Below are 27963 nucleotides of genomic sequence, written 5' to 3'. Positions count from 1 at the left end.
GATGGGATGGTCATCACAGGGGAAACTGGGGAGCAATTGTGGAGCAAGCAGCAAGAAGCCCGCAGGGCGTTCTGAGGACGGACTGAGAATGGCAGCTGCCATCCCTGAAGGTGTTTAGGAGACTCGTGGATGTGGTGCATTAGTGAGGGACTTGGCAGTGTAAGATGGAAGCCGGACTCGGTGATCTTGAGGGTCTTTTCCAACCCATGACTGTGCTAAAGAAGGGGGTGCCAGCAGGTTTTTTTTCACAGGGCGGACCCTCAGAAACACCACTTTCCTTCCCCTCCTCCAGACCAGTCCCTAAACTCCCCCAGAGCTCAACACCCCCTCGGACAGCACTTGCCGAACCCCCCCCACCCGGCCTCGCCCGCCGCCGCCTCACGGCGCCCGTGAGGGGGCGGCGCGAGCTTCCCGCGCCCGCCAACGGCCGCCCTCGCGCCCGCCAACGGCCGCCCTCGCGCCGCGCCAGCCCTCCGCCAGGGGCGCGCGCCCCCAGCTCCGCCGCCGCCGCCGCTTGACCCGCGCGAGGCGCCGTAGCGCGGCCGGGCGGCGCTGGGCTCCCGGGGGCGGCCGCCCCCCGCTGCTGCCTGAGGCCCGGCGCCGCGGGGCCGCCCCTTCGCCGCCGCCGCCGCTGAGGGAACGGCCCCCGCCCCGCCCGGCCGCGGGGGCGGCCCGCCGGGCGGCCCCTCCTCGGGGGAGGCCGCATGGGCAGGCGCTGCGGGGCGCCGCGGTCGCCGGCAGAGCGGCGGCTGGGCGGCAGGTAGGGGAGGCTGGGGGCCGGGAGCGGGGCCGGGGCGGCCCCCGCGGCACCCCCCCTGCCGAGGGGCAGCGTCCGGCCGGAGCCCCGCGGTGGCGGGCGGCAGCGGCAGCCCCTGGCCGCGCTCTCTCCGGGCGGTGGGGCTGCGGAACGTGCCCTGCCTGCCCCGCCGGGTGTCGCCCCTTCTGCCTGCGTGTCCTCGGAGCGGAGCTCGGTCCGTGGGAGGTAAAAACTCCCTCGTGGTTGTGCCGCGGCTCCGGGCTGTAAGCATCGAGCGCCGCGTTGTGCTTTCCGGGCTGCAGAGCCCGGCTCCGGGACAGGCACAAGGGGCTGGACGGACCCCGTTAATTTTTGTGGTTGTAAGAGCTGATGCTGAAGCGTAGGAAGATCAGGTTTCTAGATCTGATCTGAATTGATTTAGAGCTGCTAAATGGTAGTAGAAAGAAGGATCGCTTGTATGGACGCCTCTGAGAATAAATAACGCTGCATCCATCTTTATTATTAAATCTTGCATTTGGCGTTTCTCGTAAATAGTGAAGCTTAAAAAATTATTGCGAATGTTTTACTGACCCCTGGGTGCATCTTTCAGTTTAGATTACTGCTGATTTGATCCTCTGGAATCTGCAAAAGGAAAGCCTGCCAGCCTCTGTGGATAGCTTTGCAGTGTAACAGGAGTGGAGTCCCCGAGCAGAATCCCTGAGAGATGTGTGAACAAGCGTGAGCAAAGCTGAGCACCTTGGTATTTCTGCCTCAAACCTGGGCTCGTTCCCCAGGCACGGTTTGCACGGGGTGTAATACCCTCCTGATACCTGGAGATGATGTCGGTTGAAGGGTCTACAATAACAAGTCGGATCAAAAACCTGCTTCGCTCCCCTTCCATTAAGCTGAGAAGAAGCAAGCCTGGGAACAAGCGTGAAGATATCGGCAGTAAGGTGAGTGCGGTGTGGTGCTGCCAGAATGCCTCGACTTTGTTGCCTGTGGTCCCATCTGTACCGAAAATAGTGCTTTGGGAGGCCTGGTGTGACCACAGAATTGTCTTTTAGTTGAGATCCTTACTGTGCTGCAAATTCTTGCAAAAGCCAGGGTCTCTCTTTCAAAAGGCACTCTGCTTGTGGTGTCTGTGACTGGAGGTACTCAATCTGAAGATACTGTATTGGAAAGCTTTTGGGGTTTTGTTCATTCTGGCATATGGAGATGTTATGGATGACTGACAGGAGGAACATAATGCTCCTTTTTCCTCCACATTTCCAACTGCTACCCAGTGTTACAGGCAACTAATGATCCACAAAGACCTGTTTTTCCGTGTAAGCGATGGCTGTCGGCCCCACGGGGGAGTGCTCTGTGAGCACCTGGGGAAGGGTGGGATGGTCTGAAAGGTGGAAAATGTGATTTGTGTCTCTGAGGTGGCCATTCAGGCAGGGGTTGCATTCCACAGTCCTGCATGAGCTTTCCTCCATCTTCCCTTCTCTGTGTGCTTCAGACTGAGCTCTCTCTTCTCTAGGAGATGCCTTGTCTGGGTGTAGTTGGTTCAACCTGAAAAATTCCTCGTTCCTCTCGGTGCTGCAGAGGATTCCTGACAGACAGTCACTCACTGGGAATTGGCTGGTGTCATGAGGAGAGGAGGCTGACTTCTCCCCAGCTGCAGGGAGAAGAGGAGCTGTGTGGCATTGCCTTGTGCTGAGAGCAGGCGCCTCTGAGTCAGGGCACCTGGTTCTTTCCCTGCCACTGATTCACTTGTAACCCTGGGCAAATCTCTCAGCGTCTGCATAACTCCGGCTCCGTAAATAGCGAGGTTAGTCCCTCCCCCCTTGTGAAGACTCAGTAATAAATAAGAAATGCCTGTAATCCATGAATGCAAAGTGCGTTCGTTTGTCTCAAAACAGTAGTGCTGCAGTGAGGAACGTGTGTAAAACTGCAGGGGGAATAAATGGCTCTTTATTTAAATGGCCTGTTCCAGCATGAAGTCTTGCTCTGGAAGCTCTGGTTCAAGTCGGAGGTTCCCTGGGATGGCTCTTGTGTACCAAGGAACACAATGCTCCTCTCTTGTCATGAAAGAGAAAAATCTGCTTTGCTTCCTCAGAGTTGTCTCGAGGAGAGTCCTTGGCGCTTGTGCGTGACCTCTGCACGTGCGTGTGCGTGCAGGTACTGCGCTTAGTGCAGCCTGGGTACTGCCAGGGACACATGCTGTGTGTCTCTTGCTGACCTGCGTTCCACAGAGACCTGACAAAACAGCACAGGGCCACCTGTGCCACCAGGTATGGTGGGGGTGGGCGTTGGATTCTGGCCCTGTGAAAAAAGGCTGAGTTCTGCCTGCTCTGTTTCACAACCAGGACCTGCTGCTGTAAACACCAGGTCTTTCCTGGTACCTGTGTCGTTTTAACCTTCCCATGTGCCTTTTAGGAGAGCTCCATTGTATCCCTTGTGCTGTTTCCCGGTGTGCAGTCGGGGCTGCCTGATCCCCTGGGGACATCATGGATTCTTTCCACACCATCAAATTAGGGTTTGAGGGCTGGCTTTTGTGTATCTTATTAGTGAGAGCAGTTAATCAGTGAGACACAGAGAAACTCGCTGGTAGAAGCAATTTGCTGTGATGAGGAGTTAGGGGCTGGTGGTGGTTTTCCAAACCAGTCTGCTCTGAATTTCTCTCAGATGACTTACAGCCTGCCTTCAGTGGGACAGCTGGGGTGCACAAGGCAAACAGGAGCAGGCCCTTTACCAAAGATCCAACAGAACAGCTTCCCCTGTTTGAAACCCGTGGAGATGTTTCCTCTGCTGTGTGTGTGTTCTTCAGCCTTCCAAGGTGAGCAGCAGCTCTCCTTTTCTAAAATAGCAGGAAATAGATCCTCTGAGTCTGCTATTTAGCACAAGTGTAAATCCTGGGGACTGAAATCTGAGCATCACACACACTACTCCTGAGGGATCTCTGCTGACCTGCAGGAAGGGCTTTTCCAGGCGTTTTTGGCTCTTGGACTTTTTGAGAAGTGCCTGCTCTGAGAGGTGCATGTGGCTTCAGTCACATGAATTGGGTGAACCTGGAAATGCGGAATGGTCTGTGAACTTAGGGCTAGGATGGAGCAGGACTGTTGCCTTCGATTAACATGTGAAAGGTGATAAGTGCTTCATGCACACGGATGTAGGTGAAGAGCAAGCTCTCTACAGCTCTGTGGTTCCTCTGAGTCTGTCAGGCTGTTTTTGCAACCAGCTACTCAGTTTAAGATGGACAAGCACCCTCAGTGGCACTACCTTGACTTTTCTAAGCTGTAATTATTATTTTTTTCTTTTTTTATTCCCCGACGTGTGGTAAGTGTCCCTGCTCTTTCCTGAGGAGCCCTTGGGCTGCGTGAGGCGTGACAGGCAGTCTCAGCAGTCAGGGACAGACCCCTCGGGCAGTTTGTCCTGCTGACGAGCAGCTCTGTGGAAATTGGCTCCTTCCAGTGAAGCAGCTGCTGGGCTGCAAGGGGCAGGCTGTGGGAGGCTGGCTATGCAGAGACCTGTTTGTGCTCCCCCCTGGAAGGGGGAGCGTGGGTAAGCACAGATAGGGAGCGTGAGGGCTGCGCAGGACATGCCATGTGTGACTTGGGAGCTGTAAGAGGGAACTTGTTTTGTGACTTTTATTAGGACTTACTCCTTGCCTATAATTAATGCAGGGTTCTACCATGCTTCCCCCAAGGAGATCTCTACAGGAGATCACACAACCACGGATGTTTTAATAAATAAATATATAAAGGGAAGGAACAGGAGCTCTTTAAGTAAAGCTTGTTGACAAATTGGATGTAGTGTTTGGTTTTGCTGCTGCTTTTTGAAAACAACTTCTGTTTTGTGGGAGTCTTGATTTTTGTTGCTGTTTGACTAGCTCTGTGTTTAGAATATATATTTTTTCTGGTTTTCTGATGTGGTTATCCACTTTTTGTATCCTCTCCACAAAAACACTCCCATTTTGTGCCAAACTAATACAGACTTAGAGTAGAGGGACTTACCTCTAGGCCTGTTGATTGTCAGGATTGCAACATGTCAGTGTGGAGGCTGGAAGCTAAAATTTCCTCAGATAAGTTGGTTGGCCTGCGTTCAATTTCTAGAGGATTACTAGCCCTACCAGAAACCCAGCTATGCATCTGGTCGCCATGCTTGTGATTCCAGTAGGGAGACAGAGTTAAAAACTGGGAATTGAGTGCCTTTGAAGCTGCATTCATCGTGCTGCATGCAAGACACTGGACAGCAGGGAAGCACGACAAGCCTCAGCCATCTCCTGTTGCTGAAATGCTCTGCTTGCTGTTTGCACCCTGCACCTCGGCACCAGAAATCTCTCTCTGCTTATACAAGTAATGTACCTGAGCAGGTAAAGCTCCTGCAGGGAATATTCATATTGTTAAGCTCTACTCCTGTAAGTATAAGCATCTTTTGTGTGTGTGTGTGTGTTCCTCAGTAAACCAGATCCACAATGTCACTGTAGAAACAAATCGCTACAAAATCTGCATACAGACTTCTCCTTAAAAGCGTAAGCCAGAGCGTCAGAAACGCACTTGGAATTTGCAGCTTGTTTCTTTGATCTCTGCTGTTTTTTCTGAGCTAGAAACATTTCAAGTTGCCAGTTCACAACAGCGCCTTGACTAAAACCTGACGTTCCCCAGCAGGACGCCGTTCAGCACAGGGGCTGGTGTATTCTGGTCTCCCCCTCGTCAGACATCGTGCAAACATGTGCAGCTGGAACGAATGCTTGTTGCTGCTGCATGGTGCTGGGTTGGACCGGGTGGCTCTGCAAAACCTTTTTAGAGTTTTTGTTCAGAAAACGAGCCCTCTGTTGTTCCTGATGGGACGGGGCTTCCTGTCCTCTGGGGAGGAGTGGTTGGCCCAAACGTGTGCCTCCCTGAGCAGGATGGGCATGGGCACAATTTATGAGGAAAGCAGTTCTGTGGAAGCTTGAGAGCCCATTCCCAGCCCGGTTCTCCAGCTCCTTAGTCCCCTGAGAAGCTGCGGGGCTTGGCTAGGACCGCAAGCCGTGCTGGATGCAGCGGAGTGGAGTGATACTTCTGGCCTGCGTGTAGCTGCCTGCCTTCAGTACGCAGTCCTTTTGGTGTGAAAATATTAGAGCTTCCAACGTGAATCACTTCAGATGCTGCTGGTCCTAAGTAGATCAGCTGAGAGTTGCTGAACCTCAACTGGAACAGAACCAAGACACACACAAGTCTGATTCAGAGATACGTGTGCTTCAAAAATCATCACCTCTTATTAAATTGTTTTAAGGTGCAGCTGAGACTTGTTGCGGGGCACAGTTCTTTGTAAGTCTTTGGGAACAACATGGTCCCGCAGCAGCATAGCCTGCTGGCTTCCTCGGAGACCGCTGCAGCCAGTGGCACAGCTGAGAGGACACTTCCAGCCCAGGTCAGGCCTGCTGCTGCTGTGCCTGCTCTGCTTCGGTATCTGTGAGTGTTGCTTGGCCCCAGCTCATAGCTGGGGATCTCACACAGCTCTGCACCGCTCGGTCTAAACACACCCAACAGCGTAGGGGCTGCTGTCTGGAGACGGAAGGGATTTCGTGTTTGTCCCTGGTCAGGCTTATGACGGTGTCTCTTAAAGCAGAGGACAAAGGCTGATTAGGCTCTCCACAGCCAGGCCTGCATGTCAGTGGCATGTCCGTATCTGTGGATGGTGTCAGTGAAACAATGAGTGTGTCATAGTGCCCGGGCCGAGGCCTTTCCTACTGCACTGCTCTGGTCCCTTCTACTTCACCCTCAAATACACGGTGCTCAAGATGGCCCTGTGTTTGCCTAACAGTTACACGCACAGGTTTTTCTCACTCCACTCATTGCTCTGTTCACGTTACGCCTTGTCCTGCAATTACAGGGTGATCTGGCTAGGTCTCCTGGCCTGGATTGGAGCCTGCTGTGAGTGTTAAATGTGGCTTATAGCCACAAGGCCTGTCAAAACCAAAGCTTTTCTGCTCCTGGGCTGCAGCACCAATTGCTTCTGGTTCAAGGGGATGGATATAAAAGCTTCTAGCAACTCAACGTGTTTGATTTTATAGCCTGCAATTGTATCATGAACCACTGTGACCCTTTCTGCCAGACTTGAGACAAGGTTGCTGGAAAGATCTCACCCTTCTGGCCACCCCTAAATAGCATGCTGCCTTTACCATGAGGGACAGCAGGAAGCCCCCCACACAGCGGGGTGGGAGCGATGGTTTGCTGACAGCTGGGGTGCAGCTAGCGTAAGTAACACAAATCAGGTCACTTGCTGAGAGGGTTTACGTGGCTATTGCTTCCCCTGGGCGGTCACGTGCTGTATGGTTTCGGAGCTTCAGAGGTCTTGAATTGCATGTCGTTCTTCCTCTCCTTCAGACGAGCGGGGTATTCTGTGAAGGCACGTGGGACTTAGAAACCTAACCTGGCTGCAGAGACCAGTAAGCAAGTTTTATTCTGTCCCTGCTGTGCTGGATAAGCCGTGCACATACAGATTGACAACCCCCTTTTGCTTGTGAGCTGTTGTGCTGCAGCGGGCAGTGAGGCACTTTGTGTTTGCCCAAGACCCGGCCAGGGCAGTAAGGTGGCAGAGCTCCGGGCTGGGCAGCAGTGCTGCAGGTGGTGGGTTTGCTGCTTGCTGCTCGGGGCTGTTCATCACCGTGGGGCGCTTCACCGTGGTGAGGAAAGGCATCCACAGACACAGGGGAAAGAGACCTCCTCCGACACGTACCGTCTGTTTTGCTGCCTGTGCGTGGTGGTGTGTTCTGCTATCTGTGGCGTATTGCTTGGTGTGTTTCAGGGAAAAACAGTTGACATGTTGGTTGGGAGCCAGGGCAGGTTGGAGCACTATCTGCTTCTGTCTCATCAAGGGTCTACAGATGCCTGTAAAACGACACAGACACAAATGACATAAATGTATATTTTTGTCACCCTCCTTTGTTTGGTGGAAAGCAACAGCAGGGCACCACCTCCATTTCCAGCTGGGAAACTGGTGTTCAGCATTTTGGTGGCCGTGCAGAGCCGAGCAGGTAGGGCATCCTGTTGATCAGGTCTTAGGGAGAGGTGCTTAGCCTTGGTATGGTTTTATCCATGAGGCTGAAAGCAAATACCGTGCGGTAGGTAGTCTTTGGCTTTCGGTACAAGTGTCTTGTCTTGATGTTTGGGGCAGGGAGTGGTGCTTACATGGCACTCAGACGGCGCTTAGCAGGAGCGGAGCCCTCATATTAGCACTGAGTGATCCCAACTAAGGTCTGAATAATTATCTAGTGCCAAACCTGGCATCAGACACTTGAGGCTTCTCCTTCTGTCTGATGTACCTGCCTCTTCCGCACAGGTGGAAGCTTCTGAGGACTCGTGTGCAGGTACAGCAGGGCATCTCTGGAATCTCGGGATTCCAGCTCCACACGTGGGCTGCTCCCTGCGCCTGAAACCCTGCGCCTCTGCTGAGGCTGTGCCCACCGAAGGATGGCTACTGCAAGTCATTTCCTTTCACCACAGCGCTGTTTAGCCTTGTCCTGAGCGTGTCCACTTGCTGTGCAAGGAAAATACGTCTGAGTCCTGCGGCTGTTGTAACCGCTGATCTGTGCTGTGTGATCTGTATTCAGAAATATTAGTGCAAAGGTGGGTCACTGGCTGTGTTTGTATGACTGTAGACTGTAGCAGCATCCCATCTTTATCTTGCTTCAGTCAGCGTTGGACAGATGTGATGAAGTAGACCCAGTCCAAAGGAGCTTTAAAGGAAAAAAAAAAAAAGGAAAAAAAGGTGGGAAGTGGGGTAGGGAACGTGCTTTTCCTACACAGACGTGGCTCCAAACTCCCACAGGAAGTCTGAAGCAGAACTAGAAATTGAATCCTGATCCTCTGAGGCCAAATCTTAGACTTAGCCGCAAAGCCCAGCCCCTTGCAGATTACCAAGGATGTTTCTCACTTCTCCCATTTGAGGACCGTGTGTTCATTTAGGATTATTTGCTTAAAAGTCCCCAAACCACGCTGCTGTAAATGCTGATTTGATTCTGTTGTCACTAATGATTTCAGTAGCTCTGGTGACGATGGCTTTCCAACAGGCTCAAGCAGATTAAGAGCCATCTGAATTAAAGCTGTGGAAACCCCAGTAAGCCTTGTAATTTTGCTGATGTCCCAGGAGATCAGGACTGTTGTTAGTTACTGATTGGAAATAGTACTATAGAAAAGGCTATGAACCACTGGTATATTAAGTGTTTCCAAGCCAGTAGCAATAAAAGCCAGTCCTGCTCGTCCTCCAAAATACAGCATTAAAGTTCACAGTGGGTCGAGAAGGCTAATACGAGGTAACTGCTATGAGATTTCTGCCCCGGTGGAATTTGAAAAGTGGCATTCCTTCCTTACAGGTGCGGCTCTCACGGCGATGTTCCTTTCCTTTCTGCTTCTCCCAGCCGTTTTGCATAGCTAGGCTGAGCTTCCCCCGTCGGGCATCCAGAGCCTCCTTTCCCTGGAGGAAAGCAGCTCAGTGTGGGGTGTGTGGCGGTAGAGTCACAGCATCTCCGCTGCAGCCCGGATGCTGGGGCTGCAGGAGCGTTGAATAGGGCCGAGGGGGAAGGCGTGCGTGCAGGAGCCTGGCTCTAGGGGTGCCGGTTCTCACCCGGGCCCTCACCGCCGTGCCCGTGCGGCCGAAGCGGGCAGAGGCGGCCCCAGCCCCGGTCCGGCCCCAGCCCCGCGGCACGGCCGGGGCAGCTCCCGCCAAGGGGGCGGGGCCGGGCGCCTCCCGTCGCCGTGGAGACGCCGCCCGGCCAATCCGCGTCGGGGGAGGGCGGGGCCCCGCCGGCCTGGCCCCGCCCCCAGCGCGGGTTTTGGCGCGCCCCGGTGCGGCCCCTGCCCGGCGGCGCCCTGCGGTGGGCCCGCGCCGCGTCCCTTAAACACAGCATCTGGGGGAACAGCCGGCAAGCCGAGCCCCTGGGCTAGGCAAACGTAACGTGCTCACAGCCGGTGTCGCACAGAGTGGTCCTTGGTGTTCGTGCGTGCAGCCCCGGTGAGCCAGGTTTCAGGCTGAACATCAAGGCCAGAAGGCAGCACCAGGTTGCCCTGGGTGATAACACCGTCCTCTGGGGCAGGGGATGTGGTTGCGTGAGGTGTACTGGGCAGCTTCCAGCTCTGCATCTCTGCCAAGGGCAATGAACCGTCTTTGTCATTTTAGGAAAACTTGCCTCTTCTTTTGCGAAATAAAAGGGTTTTACGAGGCGCCTGAAACCTGGGGAATTCCTAAGGTAACCAGGAGTGATGAAATGCTGCTGTCTGCAGAGAGCCCTGGGATGTTCCACTGGGAAGAGAAGAGTGCTTGTTGTGATAAAGCATTTAATTTTGCTGCCAGGACTTTCCAGAGGTTTAAAACAATTGGGAATACTCATCACCTACCGCCTAGAGGTTTGTTGGCAAGCAACAGAAACTCTTTTCTTTCTGCTGGTAGTTTTTTCTGGCACTTAGGGCTTGTTGTACTGGGAGGAGCAACCCGGCCCGCCTTAGCCGGCAGCCCTTGCTGAGGAGGGGAGGAGGCTGTATAAACAATCCTGGAAGTCTGCAGGCAGAGAGGAGCTGCAGTTCCTGCCCCGGGTTGTGGGGACGGGAGCTGTGGGCCCAAAGCATGTTTGTGTAGCGTGTGGGGTTATTCTGAGTTGGGGAGTTCTCATGCTGAGGCGATGGCAGAGCTGTAAATCATCACTGATCAGCATAAGCTGAAGAAGCAGTTCGGGCAGGAGGAAGGGCTTAGAAACGAAATCCGTTACAAAATGTGGGTGATTTCCCTCGCTGGGGAGCGAGAGGAATGCTGTCTTTGGGATGCGGCCACCCCGCTGGCAGAGGGATTTACTTCTAGGTCTGTCTGCCTGGGTTCTGTCCCGAGTCCTGCCCTCCTGCTCTCTGGTGCAATTTCATTTGGATGCCTTTCCTCAGATCCCCAGAAAAGAAAGTACTGTAAACAGCTGCCAAGCAGGATTTTGCGTTGTAGGGGATATTTAAATGCCGGGGCCTGGTTGGATGACAGTACGAATGTGTTTCTATTTTGCTACGTGTATGTGTTTAATAGGAAGAACATACTCTCTTTGGGTTGAGCGTATGGTACTTTACTTAATGTGCCTGTTAGTACAGTAACTGACCCCCCTTTAAAGAGTGGCACTGATATTGTGTTACAGCTGTAATGTACACAAAGTCTTGCACAACTTTGTATAATGTTTTTACAGTGGCAATGACCTTGAAGGTTTAAAAAATGCATGTGCTTAATTGTGTGTGAGGTAGTACGAGTGTGAGTAGTTCTACTTCACCCAAGGGATGGGGAGATAAGCACCTCTGTGGCTGGTGGCGAGATCAGCGTCTGTGTATGATTCATCTCATGCACATGAGATGTCTGCATGCCTTATATGTATATCATGCAGTTGTCTTTATGATGTTGTTTTGACCATCTCAGCTGCGCTTTGCTAATCCATATTCCCTGGCTATGCTTCTAACAAGTCCTGTGAAGTTTGGAGCAGACACTGTTTTTTTTTCCCCCCATTCCCAAGTGGGCAGTTAACCGGAGACATTCTGTGCTATTCCGTTTTTCTTTGGTACCCCCACCATCATCCCCCAAATGTGGAACCGTTTTCATCGTTTCTACCTAGCCAGTTCCACATAAGATGCTGACCTGACATGTTCAGGAGGGCTCCCTGTGGGCTGCTGCCCGGGCCTTGGCCACCCAGGGGCCAGGTAAGAGCAGGGCTTAGCACCGGGATCTGTGTCCCCTTGGCTTGTAGCGGGCGTCTCCCTCGCCTGCGTGCCGCTGGCACCCCTTTCCAGCTGGAGTCCGTGCCTTCCGTGCTCCAGGCTGTGGGTGTTGGGCTCAATTCGGGTTCATTAAAACACACCAGCACTATAGATATTTCCAGTCCGAGCAGGGTTTGCACGTAGAGCTGTGCCGAGCTGACTGTGGTGCAGCCCGCTAGTTTCTAAGGTTACATTAAAATGCAGGGGGACGCTGGCAGATGCTCTGTGCGCTGCGTGTCTGCCCTTGCGCTGTCACACACCCGGGTCACCTCTGCGTGGTCCCTTGGCAGGCAGACACGGCATCCCGCTGTGGTACGAGCAGGCTATTAACTTACAGCTATACATCTGCTGGGGCTGCGGTGGGAGTCTGTCAGTGCTGTGAGTTGGCAAGGGGCTCACCTACTTTCTTGCTAGATAAATTTTTTGGTTTTCTAATTATTATTATTATTGTTATTCTTATTCTTATTTTCCTAACGCGGCTTGTGTTTCTGCCCTGGTAGAGTCTGTTCTGGGCACAGTGGAACAGCCAAGCTGACAGCGTTTATGGGACATTCTTTCCAATTGCTGTGCTCTAAACACATGTACACCAGCATTGAGTTACTTCTGCCTGGAAATAAGCCACAGAGCTATATATAAAATGTATTTGAACTGTGGCAGTAATGTTGTTGGTATAAATAGGAGAAAGGGGTAGCACCAGGGCTTCCCTTCCCTAGAGCTGGCTCGAGAGGAGTTCCCTTTGCTCCATCTCAGCTGAAGAAAATGGGGAAGGAGGCTGGAAGCAACAAGAAAATGTCACGAGGCTAGGCTTCAGGGAAGAGCATGAAGCATGAGAAACTTGGGTCTGAAGCACTGGGCTCCTCCTTGGTGGCTGCCCAGCTCTTCTCTCTTGTGGTGGGTTGCATGTCAGAAATCCCTTAGGCTTTGGTGTGTGGTGACCTGATCCCTCAGGGCCACAGGGTTGTTCTGTGACAGTCTCTTGCGTTCTTGTGACTCCGAAACTGGTGCTGAGTTTTCTTTAACTCTTTCTGGCAGACATTTCCCTTCTCTTGCTGTTGGAGAACTGGTCTGGGCACACGTAGGGCTTCTGTTTGCCCCGGTCATTGTGTTGTGTGACATGTTGTAGGGGACAGCGTGTTGAAGTGATGTCACTTTCACAGGTGCCCCAGGATGCTGCTGTCGTCTTTTGAACCTTGTGAAGTGTGCTTGGGACTTTTCCCAGGCAGCACTTGTAAGTGAAACAACTTCTGCACTTTCGAAGTACTTGCCTGGTTCTTTGTGCAAAATCGGTTGGTGGAAGTCTTTGCTCCATCAGCGGGGCTGCCTGTGCCGCTATCTGCGGTGTTTTCTGTCAGTAATAGATTTTTATCTCACCCAAAAGAAATGTAGGAAGTGACCTCTATAGAAATAGCAGAAAGTGCTGATAAGCCCTGAGCAGCGGGTTTTAGTCTTTGCTCATGGCTGGTGTTAATTCCATCTTTAAAGTGTAAGTGCTTGTTTGTCTTCGGCTAATTTGTAAACTGATCCTTCCATAATGCTGTCTTTTAAGTGCTTTATTGTAGATATCAAGCCTGTGATGGTCTAAGGAGATAAGAGAAGCAAGGTTTGCAGCTAGAAGTAAAGTTCATAAAACAACTGATACAGAAGAAGAGAAGCAAGATTGTGGACGTGGGTATGATTTCAGGGTGTAGTGCTCTGCAAACAACTCTCTACATTCAGTCCATTCTGCTGTGCTGCAAAGTTTTGTTTTGTTTTTTAAAGTCAGAATCACCAGTTGCATTCTTACAACTCTGAGGGACGCTCAGACCCCGTTTCATCCTACTCCTCTTTTCTGCCCAGTGATGGGAGCTGCAGCCTGGCTTCACAGAGGGGCTCAGCTCCTGAGCAGAGGGGAGAGCCAAGACCCTGTCCAGCTGTAGCCTGCTACCTCATTGCAGTGCACCCAGCAAGGAATGGGGAAAAGCTGCATAGAAACTTTATAGCTCTTTTTTTTTTCTTCCTTTTTTTTTTTTTTTCCCTGCAGGACATGAGCCTTCAGTTTGAGCAAGGTTAACGTAGACAGAGTGGCTCACTACAAATGATAATCAAGGGGGGTGTTCTGACTCTAAACATTACTTTGCTGTTGGGTCTTTCTGCCTGTCCTTCAAGTGCTCATCTGCTTCTTATTACCCTTAGACAAACATACTTAGGGCCTGTAGTTCAGGTATTTCTGAGCTACATGTGTCACTCAACATTATTTCTTGCAAAAGACAAACACTGCTAAATGCTTCCAAGTAGGTAAATGCATCTAAAACTTCTGAGTGGAAAATCATGAATCGGGAGCATTGACCCTTTGCTAAGACAGGAGTTCAATGAGCTCTTTTTTCATGTTCTGCTTTTTATGGCAGAAAATTTTGCTAAGAACTAAACATAAAAACAGAAGTACTCTGTGCAGCATTTGAGAAACAGGAGTTGGTTGTGTGCCTAGATCTGTGGCTTTCTGAATTTCTAGACAAGGACTGTAAAGAAATGGTGGTATTTTTAATGGTTTGTTTTCCTGAAGTATGGCAGGAGCTAGGTGGCAACACAAACAAAGCGGGTTTTAAGCCTGTGGATAAAAGTTGCTTCCTCTGAGTGTCGTTTCACTTCCTCGGTTCTCACATTTAATAACTCTGCCAGCTACACATGCTCATAAGCATCAAGTATAGGATAAAGGAGACCTGCTTTGCCAATGTTATTTCTCATGTTTCTGGGTTTTCTGCACTGAGATGGCAGCGTGCTCCCTTTTTTCTGCTTGTTCGGTCACCTTTAACCCCTCAGACAAGTGAGCTTGTGTTGGACTGCTGTGCCTCTCATTTACAGGCTTGGTTTCATTCAGGAAAGGAAACTGACCAGGCACTTGGGGAAAATCACAGGCAGAAGTGATTTGAGGGCAGAGTATGTAGAAAAGGCAAAGTGTACCGAACAAACGATTTAATGTGTTTGTTTAGGATTGCTTTCTAGTTATCTTTATAACTTCTGGTCTCTCTGCGCATGAGGGAGAGCGAGGATAGGATGGTGTTTCTTGCTGCTAAATTGCAGGGGAAGTTATTCAGACCTTTTGGGTGTTGGGTCTAGTCCATAAAATCTGCAACAAATTTTATTCTTTGGGAAAGACAAACCCAAGTTCTGCGTCTGAGATAGGTGTGACTCAGTGATGGTTGCCTCTCCTGTAGCACCAGCTTGCGTCTTTGAAGCGGAAAGCTGGCCCTGTGGTGGTGCTCTGAGGGAAATTGGTACGGTGGGAACCTGACGCTTCACCAATAGGGTGTTCCTCTGCAGCTCTGCCTGAGCAGCTCCCCATAGCGGTCGGGTCCTGGGCTCGAAAATCGTATTTCCTAATGCATGTGAAATGCGTGCGGAACCAAGTGGGCCCAGCAGTGAAACAAAGTTCCTGACGTGTCTCCTGCCAATTTTTACATCTGTCATCTCTCTTACTTGCTTGTTCTTGGGGTATTTCTCCAAAGGCCTTCAGAGGCAGGTTGGTTCTTCAGTGTTGGGGCAGGTGAGACCTGAGGGAGCATGTGGGGGTTTGCAGGAGATATCCGTGAGGTGGTTGAGCAGCAGCTGCAGTAACGGGGTCGCTGTATGACTGACCGCTGGAGACCTTTCCAGCTGTGCTGGCAGGGGAGACAGTGGCAACAGGGTTGTTGAGGAAGCGATGGAAATCCATGCTCGTGCTGTTCTCTTCAGTTTGTTTTCTCAGTCTTCAGCACGTGTTCATACATATTGCTTCTCCTGGAGGACGTTGTCTCCTTTCTGGCTGGCAGGAGAAATCTCTTGGGTGCTCAGTAGGCATGTTGACTGACGGACGCAAAGAGCTCCTTAATTCTGGGGTGCACAAAGGGCAGCTGATGATAAAGGCCCTTGTGTAAGAGGCTTATTCCTCAGGGCAGAGAGAGGGCAGGGAGTGGAGGAAGGGATTGCAGAGAGCTGGGCAGCGAGCGGTGGTGGGGGGAGCTTGGGTGGCTGCAGCTGTATATCCCAATTGGTCTGGGGGAAAATAATCTCTTTTATGTTCCTTCGATTCAGTTTTAAGCATTCATTAAAATTCTTGTCCCCAGCCTCAAGCAGGAGTGAGATACGGTAGTGGTACAGCATGGTCCAAGCAATCCATAGCTGCTGGAATTTGGGAGGGAGGTAAGGTTTTTCTCAGCTCTGCCACTTGTTTGTTACATGACCATTATCAAGACATTTCACCTCAGACTGTGTGTGTTTTTCCATCCAGCCCTCTTATATCTGTTTATAGATTGCAAGCTGTGTGAGAGTACATGTTGCTACCTGCTGTGAGCATAGAAGGCCTTTGTGTTCACTGGGACTTGTTGCAAGAAATGTACAACAAACAATAAATACTCCAGAAAATCTTTAGGGAAAGAATGAATACTCATCTCCTTACCACCTGCCTCCTTCCTTGGGGATGCTGTCTGTATGATAAATGCCGTGTACTCCTGTTGTATTTATTCCAACCTTAGCATCTTTTAAATTACATTTTTTTTTTAGTATAATTTAAATCAGCTTACAACAAAACCATTTTCTAATCTCCTGAGCATGTAAGTATTTACTTTCCCCCTTAGAGTCTCCGCAGTCTTAGGGAGATGTGTGTGGGAGGACAAGGTGTCTGGTCCTGCAGTCATTCAGGTGCTGCCGGCAGGAGCTTTCAGGTGTGGTGAGAGGCGAGCTCTATGACCTCGTGTGGAGGACACGGATATCTGCTCTGGGCAAGGTATCGGGGCATAAAAAGGTCAGGCTTTTGTGTACAGAGAATCTCTTTAAGTCTTTCCCGGGGACTTAAGTGCTGCTTAAAGCTGTCTACTTCTCTGGAAGACCTGCGAAGTCGCCTTTGTGCCAATGAGGGCTGGGTGGATACAGACCAGGTTCAGAGTACCAAGTCAGAAATGACAGTGGGTGACTTTTTAGACAGAACTCCTGTGTAAATCAGTGGTGAGGGACAAAAATAAATTGATTTAACATGGGGTGTTATGAGTGAGTAAAGAAATCACAAATTATGAGTGTTACTTCAGGCAAGCTGATTAAAATGCTTTCCTTCACCCTATTTAGTTCTCTCTTGTAAGTTCCTACTCTTGTGGGAGCGAGCTCCACCACCAAGTCTCCCCCCACCACCCCTACAGCCCTGGATAAACAGTACACTGATCCATTTATACCAAAAGTAAGTGCCAGTGAGAAGAAATGAAGGAAGTCAGGGACAGGAATCTCAGCATGGTACATTTTCTTAAATAGCTTTCCTGCTTTGGTTTCACTCGGCAGGGTTAACTGTGAGGAAGGCTTCCTGAGCCCTCCCTTTCAGTGTATCTGTCCCGTGTCCATGTTTAGTTTGAACGTATGTGTTGTTTATAGAGTTCAACAGGAGGTGATTTAGGACTGAGCTCCGCACCACGACGGTATCAGCATTAGAAACGCTATGTTATGGCCCGTGTGTTTAGCTTCTCTGGAGTCGGGAGGTATGCGAAGCTGCTGCAGTTTCCTTGGAGCGGGTGCCCGTACCCGCAGCGAGGCCACAGGCTTTGAACTCCTGGCTGCTTGTGTTTAGGAGCAGCTCAGCTCGGGGCCGGGGCTGCGGGGAGGGACTTTGGCAGGGCCGTAGCAGGAGGACTCCTGCCAGCTCTTGCCCGTATCCCTGTTTGGTTCTTTCCCTCGTTCTGGTGCCTAGCTTCTCGTGAGTGCTAAAGCCTGTGCGAAACGGAGGGGAAAATGACTGTGGAGAGAGCCTTTCCTATCTGGGAAGTGATGATTAACGATGATAAACGGTGACCCTTACGCTTGGAGAACCGTTTGTTCCTGCTTGATTTCAAACCCTTATATGAGTAACTGAAACGTTGCCCAAGGGAGCTGTATTTAAACTTTTTTTTTTTCAACTTCTTCCCCTCACTGAAGCACTTTCTTTGCCTATATTCAGGCCCTGCGCGTGGATTTGGAGGAGACCAATATATAACACTGCCACACAGTCAGAAGTGCCTTCCTTTGATCTCCACTGCTGGGACAGACTAGGGAAGCACTGCAAGCCCTTGCTTGTACTTAATCCTCTTACAGATATTTCTCCACGCTGGGGAAGGTGAATTGGTTCCTTTTTCTACTATGAAGGAAAAATCACCGGACAAATCGCCTATGTGGGAGAGCAAAATTACCCCCTACCTAAAGTATGATATTTTATGTGTTCTCTTTGCTGTATGAAGAAGTAATGCACATTTGCAAATTGGAAAAAAATCTGTTCCTTGTAAAGAAGTGATCCTGTACAAGTCCAGGTCCCGAGAACTTGAGGAATGGCTTCTTTGAAGCCTGCCCACACAGGACGCATCTCTCTGTTTCCCATAGGACTTGCCTACCCGTGGAGCTGGCCAGATTGACTCCATGTGCAGACATTTAGTCTGGAATAAATCAGGATTGACTCTTTATGTACCAGCAAACCTGTAGCCTGTTTGATGTTGCTTTCTCTTTTTTAAAACATACATTCTTCATACAGTTTTCCCTTGCATCAGCAAAAAGAATTCCCCACACCAAAGTCCAAATAGCGTCATCACAACTTTGACGAAGGTGGGCGATTTGCACACACTCCACACCTTACCCCTTCACCACATTTGTATCTCTGAAGCCTGGATATTCTGAAGGTTTTGTGAATTGTCAGGAAAGTCTGAGTTGGCTTTTATGGTGAGGATGGTGTCTGAATGGGAGAAGAAGTTGCCGCTTTGCCGTGTCTCTAGCCAGGGGTGGTAAGGTTACATGTGCCTTTCCTCATCCCTGCAATATTTTGAAATAAATGGGACTTTGTTGTGGGCATGGCAATAGGAAGGCAAAACTGAGGGATCAAGCTAGTGTTAAGTAAAGAAACAGAAGACAATTATTTAATGATAACTAGATCTTGCTGCAGAAACTGGTAGAAAACTAACCATGTGTGTATCCTCTTTTGCAGGACACAGGGGCGCTTGCACGTGTGTTGCTGTCTGTTCTGAGCTCCCTTGCTATGGCTGCTGGTGGAGGTGCTTTTAACAGTGTTCCACCCACTTCCCCAGGGCTATGCAACAGCATTTATGGCCTCCCCAGGACTGCCTTACTCCAGGTGCACGAAGAAGGCGGCAGAGTGCAGATTCAGCACGTAGCCCCCGACAGCTGGGGCTGACGGGTCAGGAATGCAGTCCTGACAGCTGGAATTGGGCTGAAAGCAGCCAGCACAGTGGGGAGGCCAGGAGGGGAGAGCAGGCAAGAGAGTGTGCGGAGAGATGGACAAATGCACGCACACTGTGTGCAGGCACGTGTAGAAAGACAGCCCGCAGGGACCCTGGGTTGCTCACATTCCCTTTCTTCCACCTCCGTCACCATTTTGTTCCCTGTTCTCTCAACTGGATCATTTCTAACAAATGTGCGTGCACGCCCCTGCACAACCGTTGTAGTGCCACCAGGCAGAGCCATTGGAACCGAGGCTCAGCATCTCTGTGAGAAACCCACCCCTTCTCACCTCCGCTTTTATGCAGGTTCACCCATGTAATACTTCATGTAACTCAGTGATTCAAAACCTTCTGGCAAGTCAGTTTCTACCCTTGCCACTCTTATGCCAAGGTGCATCAGTCATAATTTGTGTTGTGGAAGATCGTTCCCTGTTGTCCTCAAAGTGATTGTTTGGGAAATCAAAATTTCCAAGAAATGGCAACTGCTTGTTATAGGCGATGATGTTCTGGTCTTTTGTTTTTCTTAAATTAAAATACGAGAACTTGTTCAGTGGTCAGATGTAGCTCTGAATCCTTTCACCCTATGGATGCTGCTTCAAGGTGCTTCCAGCGTATGCTCGATTTGAAGTGTAGCAACAGGTCACAGTGGCGGATTGCATGAAATCTGTCTGATGGTCTTGCAATAGTTCCTAGAAGGTCATTTAGGCAATGGTATGAGCCTGCAGTAGTGGCCATGAGCAAGGCTTGTGAGACTTAATGCAAGAGACGTGGAGACTGGTCTGCCAAGGCAGAGGCGTCCGGAATTGGTTGTGTGTTGGAGCTTGTCTTACTGCTGTTGCTTTTGCAGGTGGAATATTTTCAATCTCCAGGCTTGCCAAGACAGTACTTTTTGCTAGCACTGGATGCCGAGGGACAGAAGGCTCAGGTTGGAGAGGACAGAAAAGCCTTTTTTTTTTTTTAAATTATTTTAAAAAAGAATGTGCATATTCTATGCGCATAGACAGAAGTGGGAGGGGGGGCCTGGGTAGGTGAGGGAGAGAAACCAACTGTAGAGCTGGATGGTTTTATTGTTTGTGCGTTCTTGTAAGTAAAACATCCCCTGCAGTTAATTCCATCCACCTATCTTCAACCCTCCCTCTGCCAGACCAAAAACAAAAACCCCAACTCCCAAAAAAAAAAAACAAACAGGCAGAGGAACCTGGGCCAAAGCCAGACCTTTGCATGTCAAGCTCAAGTGCAAAACGAATATTTCACAGCTGTGGTATAAAGCCCTGAAACGAAGGCTTTACAGTGGAAATGCTGACAGCCCCTTAAGTAGAACAGTATACTGTAATTAGCGTTCTGCGTTTAATGTGCCAAACGAGGCACAGCAGAGCTAAATGTAAAACTTCAAGCCTTTGTTTTTCCGCAGCAGTAACAGGAGATCAGACAGCGTGTTCAGACAGTAGATTAGAGCCTACGACGTGTGTGCTGGTCCCTGGAGGTTAAACGTGCTTTTTTGTGGTGGGGCTCAGGGGCTGCAGGGAGATGTACAAACAGGGCCAGCTGTGAGATTTGGCACTCTGTATCAAATTTCACTTATGTAAGAAATAGCTATTTCTTAAGTGCTGACGCTGACAATGTACAGCTACAATGCATTTTCACGTATCGGGTGCCAGAGTGCATTGATAAAGCTTTGCTGTGTTGCAGCAGGGAAAATACACTGGGGGCTGTGCGGCAGTGCTGAAAATGTTGGGAGCAGAACCTAGGGAGCTGGGCATGAAAACCACCATGCTGTTGTGAAACTTGGGCCTGATTTTGGAGCTCTCTGTGTTAGCGTATTGCCAGGGCTGAAGAATACCAGGGTCTCAAGCCTAGCCATAAAAGTGTTCTAGAGGAAAAGAACAGGTGATTACGTAGCAGCTCCTCAGACAAGGTGGTAACTGATTACCTGGTGGCTGCTGTGATGTGCTAGGGAAGGCTTTCCAGAGTAACCCTCATGGGTTACGTACCTCTGGGATTTCTGTGTCTGCCACTTTCTCAGGAACTGTGCTCTTGCACATACATTATTAATATGGCCACGCTCAGTTGGGAGAGGGATGAGGGCAGGCAGATGATGCAGTGGATGAGAGAGGAACTCTGATGGATGTTGTCTTTTTGTGCTGGCTCAGTGCTATTAGTTAATTAAATGGATTCAAATGTTAACTGTTATGCACAGGCCCATGGGAGGCCTTCTGAAATAGGGCTTGTCTGCGTGTGGACGTTTATTGAAGGAGCCATTCTGGAGTGGAATGGAATAATTGTGTCACAAGAACTCTCTTTGAAGATGTTCTTCTTCGTGAATAAATGCTCACAAAGGCATGGATGGGAAGGGGGCAGTTGAAACCAAACGCTTGATTCAAGGATAGATTTCTCTTTCTGTAAAGGAGCAGAGAAGAGAATGGGGGTTACATTTCCAAGCGCAAAGCATCTGGAGTTCTTATCCACGACTTTGTGGAGCTGGATGACCTCTGGGCTATTGCCTGTAAGTGGTCTTAGATATCAAAAAGTGTTAGGCATTAAAGGGAGAAAAGAACAGAGAAAGACGGGAGACGGTATTGATCTACTCTGTAAACACGTGGTGTGCTCACAGTTGAAAGCTGTATGTAGTCTTGGTGTTTCCTCTTCGGACTTAGGAAGGATATAGTGGACTTGAAAAGAGTCTCAAAGAAGGGTATCGGAGCTGACCAAAGATAATGAAGTGGCATTCAGGAGAACCAATGAGTAAGTCAAGACTCTTCTTCTTGGAAGAGACAGCATCAGACTGACCCTTGGAAGAGACAGCATCAGACTGACCTAAAGATGGTAGATGCACAGTTCACTCTCTCTTCCAGTACAAGAACTAGGTGGCATCAAATAACATTCATAGGAGTCAGGTTTAGCACAGGCAATAAGAGACAGTGGTTCTTGCAGCACGTAACAGGCTGGTGAAGTTCCTTGCCAAATGATGGTGTGAATACTAAGCTTTTAAAGACACAGTGGGATGACTTCATGGTAGAGAACTCTAAAATTATTCTCAGTTTTTAACTCAGTTTTTATTTCAATAAAGTGGGAGATTGACAGGAGGTGTGAGAGACTCAAATTTCCTTTCTCTGCTCGTCATTTTTCTCCATGCATTTGTTTATAATACTGTTCTTTCTAACTTTTTTACTTATGGCTGAAAATGGAAACAGGAACCAGTGTCTGATCCAAGATGGCCAACCCATGAAGTCCCGAGCAGGAGTGCCTGCTTGCAGGACATGGTTTTCCCAAGCTGTAGCCTCCTGCCTAATGCTGTAGGCATTTGGGCGTGTGGGCAGCCCTGTACAGTACCACCATTTTTTCTCTCCTCGGTGGCCTTTTTGTGCACCCGAGGGTTGCATGTATCCTCTCAAAGAAGCTTTGTTTCTTTATTTCCATGCTTAAATAAATTGTGTATGTAGAGAATGGTGAGGTTTTGGGCCCAGAAGAGGGTGTGTATAGTAGTAGAAGGCAGGGAAGCAAAGCGATCAAATGAGAAAATTGTACTTTGCTATCAGCATATGAGTATGGGAAAGAAGGACTGAAACACTACTGAACTCCTGCTCAGTCTTTTGCTTCTGGCCTGGCGAGAGTGTTGGGGTAATGGCATCACTTAGCCTACAGGTGAAAACCTGGGAGGGATGCTTGGTGTTAAAAATGGTTTTCTCTTGAAAAGTTTCTTTTCATACCATTCTTTAAGGTGAAGCTAGACTGCAGAACTGTGCTGGTGGGCAAGCAGGCGTGGAGGAGTAGTGGCAGGCTGGCAGCAGGAGCAAAACCGTGTCACTGCAGGGAGAGAGCCTGTGAGCTCTAGATTGGGCAGGCGGTACTCTCGCTGTGACTGGATTGCCCTCTGTGGCATCCATTTGCCTGGAAATGATTACTGTGCTAGATGGGTGTGTTTCACAGAGCGAGTTAAGAGGCCTGCTACTGCTCTCTAGAAACGTCTGGGTGTTCAGGCCGCGGTGTCTGCCTCCCGTGTGCCTTGTGTGGCTTTGCATGTGGATGGTCCCAAAGGGGTGCGAACTATGGGAAAGAGGAGAGTGTGTGCAGGGAGGGGAAGAGCGGGACAGGGAGCACTGAGCTGATCCTTAAAGGATTTCTGTGTTGTCCTTGTAACATGTGGAAACAATTGCTTGTGGTTAGTCTTTCAAGTTCCCCAAAACAGCAGGAAGAGCTCAAACAAGTAAGAAACTCAGGCTCTGAGAGCTGGGAGCAGCTGCTCAAGTGTCTTGTTTCCTGAAAAGATGAGCAAAACTGGCAGGGGCTAATTTAGACCAGCCTTTTTGAAAGGATTATCTGTACCTCAGCAGGAAGGCAGAGGTGGCATGGCTCTGTCACAGGTGTGTGTGGGCTTCCACTCATACTCTGAGGGACCATGTCTGAGGGAAACAATGGCTGCTCTCAGATGTGCCCTGAGATCCAGCGGGGATTGCACTGCCACAAGGCTTCTCCTCCTCTAGCGGGAAGCCTGGCTGTATTGAATACCTTCTGGTAGCTGCAGATTGGGAGTCTGCTCTACCAGGTAGAGGGGCTGTAGGAGCTCTGATGGTCTTTGGATCTTAACTGGAAGGAACAGATTAAGTGATCTGGTTAGGCAGTAAAATTTCTTTGCCCATTTATGCAACTCTGAGCAGCTAAATTTAGATTTATCTGTGAAATGGATGAACGTCAGGTTTTGCAAGACAGGTGTTTGCTCCACACCTGAAGTTCTGTTTTCTATTCTTGGTGACTAAGAGTGTGTATTGAGCCTCCAAATTTGAAAAAGTTGACCTTAAAGAAATGGAGACGAGGTGGTCAATAAGTAGATGATTTCAATGCAAAGTGAACTCCAGAAGCACGTTGTGTGTGGTTCAGTTCAATAACACTTGCAAATCACTTAGAGAACTGTGAAAGTGCCAAATACTATTAATGGAGGCCTCAGGATGAAGTAACAAATGTGGATAGCCAGCCACCTTTCTGGGCCTTTAATTTAGGGGCACAAAATTACAGGTTTCGTCTTGCAATTGTTTCCTGGCTTGGGCGAGGGCGGTGAGGTGGCCCACTTATTAGATGGGATGACCTGAGCAAGCAGGGACACATCTGACGGTTGTGGGCAGCAAATTGGCCCAATGTGGGAGCTATTGGTAACAAACACACCCGTTTCCCCCGTCTGCAGTGGGACCCTCCAGTCCTGTGGTTAGCTCAGATCACACTTGGAAAGAGGTCAGGGAATTTCTTTCTGCCTGGGACATGCTGAAGAACCACCTGGGTGACTTACAGGAATGGCAGTGGCTGTGTGGGATTGGGAGACTGTGCTTCCTACGTGACGAAGTGAGTTCCTACCTCATTTTGCCATAACTTCATGAGTGAGTTAATGTCAGACCTGTATCGACAAATTTACCCTTTGCTGACAAATCTTAATTTGAGATTTGGAAGTAAATGTTGGTGTACCCCTGTCCTAATTAACTGTACTAATTACTTCTTTGTTTTGGCTGGCAAGTCAGGAGGAATCCAGTTTACACTGCATTGTTACCTAGTTCTTTTTTTCTCCCTGAATTTTTATTTATTCTTCTGTCAAGCTTTGTGACACGTGACTAACTCTTTCCCTTATGTCAGCTAGTCTGGAGGCTGATCATGGAGATAAAGCTGTGGTGCCTTGTGGACAGAGAGGTGGGAGCAGAGCTCACAAGTTTCATAAGAACCACTTTTAAATGTGTTCATCCTACTCTTAGAGGCAAGTTGTTTTTAATACTTAAGGATTATTGCTACACGTGCTGAGGTGTTGTAAGAGCATCCATTGATTAGGCACACAGGGTTGCCTTTCAGACTGCTTGCTTGGCTTGCTGGAGAGGCAATTGCTGTGTAAGTGCTGGTGCGAGGGAAATGCCAGCAAGGGAAGGGGTTGTTGGGACGAGTGAGGGAGGAAGGAACTGTCCCCTCCCTTGGGAGCGGGAAGCTGTGAGATCAGCTCAGCTGCAGCATAAGGTGGCACTGGAGGTGTTGAATGTGTGTCCTGGCAGAGGAAAAATAAACCTGTTGGAGAAAGTAGGTTGCGGAACTGCTGCTGAGTGCTATTAGCTGCATAGCCAAGGTCAGGTAGCGCCTTTTAGGACAGTTGCAGTTACAGCCAGGCTGAGCTAAAGCCTGCGCTGAGTAGTGTGAGCACAGCATTGCTAAATTTGCTGTTTGCTGACAGCATCAAGTAATTAGTGCCTTATCTAGATTGGAGCGCTTGAATGGCACGTATCTCTTCTGCTTCCTCCTTCACTGTCAAGTATGCAGTTTCTGTGGGAATTTAAACATCTCGTAGTGTGATGGGTTGGGAACCGACAGTATGAGCTGGAATCTCAGCAAATTCTGCCTTCTGTGCTCTTAGGAAGCTACTTGAACAATAAATGTGTTGAAGTATTGAAACAAACCTAGAAGAGTAGATAGCCTTCTAGCCTCCCTTGCTCCTTCCCCTCCCCCCCCCACTTTTTAAGGAACATTAAACTGAAACAAAACTATTACCTTGCTCTTGCTTTACTGGTAAATTTGTAAATGCATTTTTAATTGTATGTTCTAATGCTAAGCAAAAATCCAGTGGAATTTCATAGAAGCCGTGGTTCCAGAGATGCTCATTTTGTGAGGAAAGGAGGCAATTTGGTGTTTTTTCACACTATCTGAAAGTATCTGGGGTATGTCATTACTAAAAGGGAAAAAAAGACTGAGTTGCTCCAGAGAGCAGGACATGAAATATTGCACTTTCCGTGTCACTGGTTTGAAGCCAGCCCAAATTGGAAGTCATTGAAGCACAGATAGCTTGCTTTAAGTGAGCTGGTCGCGCCTCGGCCCTGCTTTACCTGTTGAAGCAGGGTGGCTCCATGTGGAGTTGCTTTTGTCACCTTCTCCAGCAACCTGAGCCATAAGCTCAGTGAGAACTCGTTTCTTCACCCTACAGCCGAACTCTTCAGGGCTGGTAAGCTGCATTGATAGGGCAGTGTGGGGAAGCCTGCCTTGCCCCTACCTCTTTTGCTCCATGTTGGTATAAATGCAAGATGCTGGTCTTCAGGGCAGCCATTAATGATTGTAGTAATTATTACAATAGGGACTTCTTATGCCGCGTCCATGCCTTAAGGCCTTAACCAAATATAACTTAGATGATGATAATTAAAAACAGAAGGCTGTGACCCAGTAAAATCCATGAATTTGGCAGGGACAGCAGTTCTGAGGAGGAATGTATGCATAAAATATATAATAAATAAAATCAAGCTGTGCAAATGTAAAGGAAAAAGAGTACTTTTGTGTCTGTCAGAACAATCCCAAGGCTGAAAATTGCTTTTTGCTCAGAGGCTGGGTCCTTTCATGTCACAGACCAGACTTTGTGCAGTGTAATCTCGCTGCAGCCTTTTGCTTTGGGAGAGTGCTGAATTCTAATGCTTCCTCTGCCAGAGTGCGCTCCCTGAAATGTCTTATTCCTCCCTGTCCCCCCCCCCTAGCTTTTGTTTTTGGCTTCTTGCCGCAGAGGCCTTACTCTGAATTTCTGTCTTCCAAGTAGCTCTTCCCAGTTGCATTTCATTTCTTCTCTTGAAATAGTTGGGATTTTTGCTCGGGGGGAAAGCAAGCATTTTGGATTGCTGTTTCTTGAGTGGGCCATTGTTATATGGACTTGTGAACCTGATAATGTGAGCTATTCTGTCTCTTGAGATTCCTGGGGAGGGATGTGTTTGTCCAATGGATTTGGTTTCTAGTTCAAGCACTGTGGGAAAAAATGACTCTTCAGCTCCTAGGAATATGGACTGGGACCACACTGAACCACCTACCACTGGATGGAGGAGATTAAAGAGTGCGGCAACCTGGAGAAGATTTCCAGGAAGATAACTGGGGAGAAAGTGGTTTGCTGCTTGTGCTGGGAGGATGGGAATTGCAGGGCAGTGAATGTGCACCACAGCTTCTCACTCTGTACTAATTGCTGCGTGCAGTCCTCTGCAATATTTGGCAATGTTCTGGCGCAGACACAATAATCGGTGGATCAATAACTCCTTCTCTGTACCCCAGCAGTATTTTACTGTGCCTATGTTGAAGATAGAGGAGGGTTAAACACTTGTTCTGTGCCTGGGTGCTTGTCAGTGAATTTATAGGTGCTCTGAATTTCTGGGAGCTATGATTCTTCTCAGTGCCATTATAAAGTGCCACACCATCAGCATCCACTTATGGGTCCATTTGAAGTGCACTCATATCTCACGATATTTCTTGTTTTCTTTTTCACATGCACTAGGTGACCTTGGAGAAGGTGTTGGGGATAACTGTGTCGGGAGGCAGAGGATTAGCCTGCGACCCCAGAACTGGCCTCGTTGCTTATCCAGCAGGGTGAGTCACAAACCACATTCTTCAAAGCTAAGATTAACCAGGACTGATAAATCAGCATAAATATACAGGGTGTTTCCAGTATGGCCTTCGATGGGGAGACTATTTACCATTCTTTAGTCTCTTAACACAGGAGAATGATGAGCATCAGCACTGCTAGTGTAATTAGCAAGGGAGAAGGACTGCATTTTACCTGATGAGTTTTAATGGTATCCCATTTATGGAATCCCTTTCCCACCTCTTGCTCTAAGCTAGGTATTAACTACATTGTGGGCTTTTTAACTATGCTCTGTAGTATGCTGACCTTGCACATAACTCAGTGGGATGCTCAAGCCAGTGAGTACCTAATGGAGCAGGTGATGATTTCAGTGAATTGACAAAAGCCTTCTTGTACACGCCTTACGATTCATAACTTGCTGTGTTTCTCATCCAAATGTGGAGAAAGATCTCATGCTGACAGCCCCTTGCATGGGGGTTCTCTGGAGTGCAACCCTTCTATCAACCGTGGTCCAAGTGCAAGTAGAGATACCTAGATGGAGACACTGGTGGAAAGCAAAAGAGACGCCTAGAGTGAGATAGCTGAAGGCTGGGGAGGTAGCTTTGTTAGTTGCATGTTTAGCAAAATCGGAGACATCCCGGGCCAGATCCTGATCTTGCTGAAGGCGGAGCCTATGCAGAGAGTGTATGCCCATGGAGGAGCAGAGCATGTCAGAGTTGCTGGTCTGCGGAATGGGATTCATCTGAAAGAAGGCAGCACCTGAAAAATTGTAAAAGCACTGTGAGAGAGGCAGGTTGATGTCTCAGAGTACCCTCTTTTTGAAAAAGCAAGGGAGAGAAAAAATGTTTTCAGTACAATATTTACCCCGCCGGTGGAGGCACAACTACTGAGATGGGAGGTGACTATGACTGAGGTGGGAAGATATAATACTGCAGTGGAAATAGA

General features: G+C 49.2%; 1 protein-coding gene across 5 annotated transcripts in view; it reads left to right on the top strand.

Annotated features, from left to right (window-relative positions):
• Window positions 1-653: 653 nt before the first annotated feature.
• MAPKBP1 (mitogen-activated protein kinase binding protein 1) overlaps window positions 654-27963 on the top strand; it is a 96809-nt gene continuing 69499 nt past the window's right edge. For 3 of the 5 annotated variants that reach the window (XM_035539797.2, XM_050711092.1, XM_050711091.1), the window contains exons 1-3: window positions 802-982; window positions 1347-1689; window positions 26932-27023. In XM_035539797.2, the coding sequence (XP_035395690.1) occupies window positions 1573-1689; window positions 26932-27023 (209 nt within the window). In that variant the 5' untranslated portion in view covers window positions 802-982; window positions 1347-1572. Of the gene's footprint in view, window positions 761-801; window positions 983-1346; window positions 1690-26931; window positions 27024-27963 lie in introns of those variants that run through there. The other 2 variants (XM_050711093.1, XM_035539798.2) reach the window with 1 other exon arrangement.

Source organism: Cygnus atratus, chromosome 5 (assembly GCF_013377495.2).
Source record: "Cygnus atratus isolate AKBS03 ecotype Queensland, Australia chromosome 5, CAtr_DNAZoo_HiC_assembly, whole genome shotgun sequence".
NCBI classification, from domain to species: domain Eukaryota; kingdom Metazoa; phylum Chordata; class Aves; order Anseriformes; family Anatidae; genus Cygnus; species Cygnus atratus.
The sequence above is the reverse complement of the archived record's forward strand: the minus strand, read 5'-3'. Positions and strand labels throughout refer to the sequence as shown.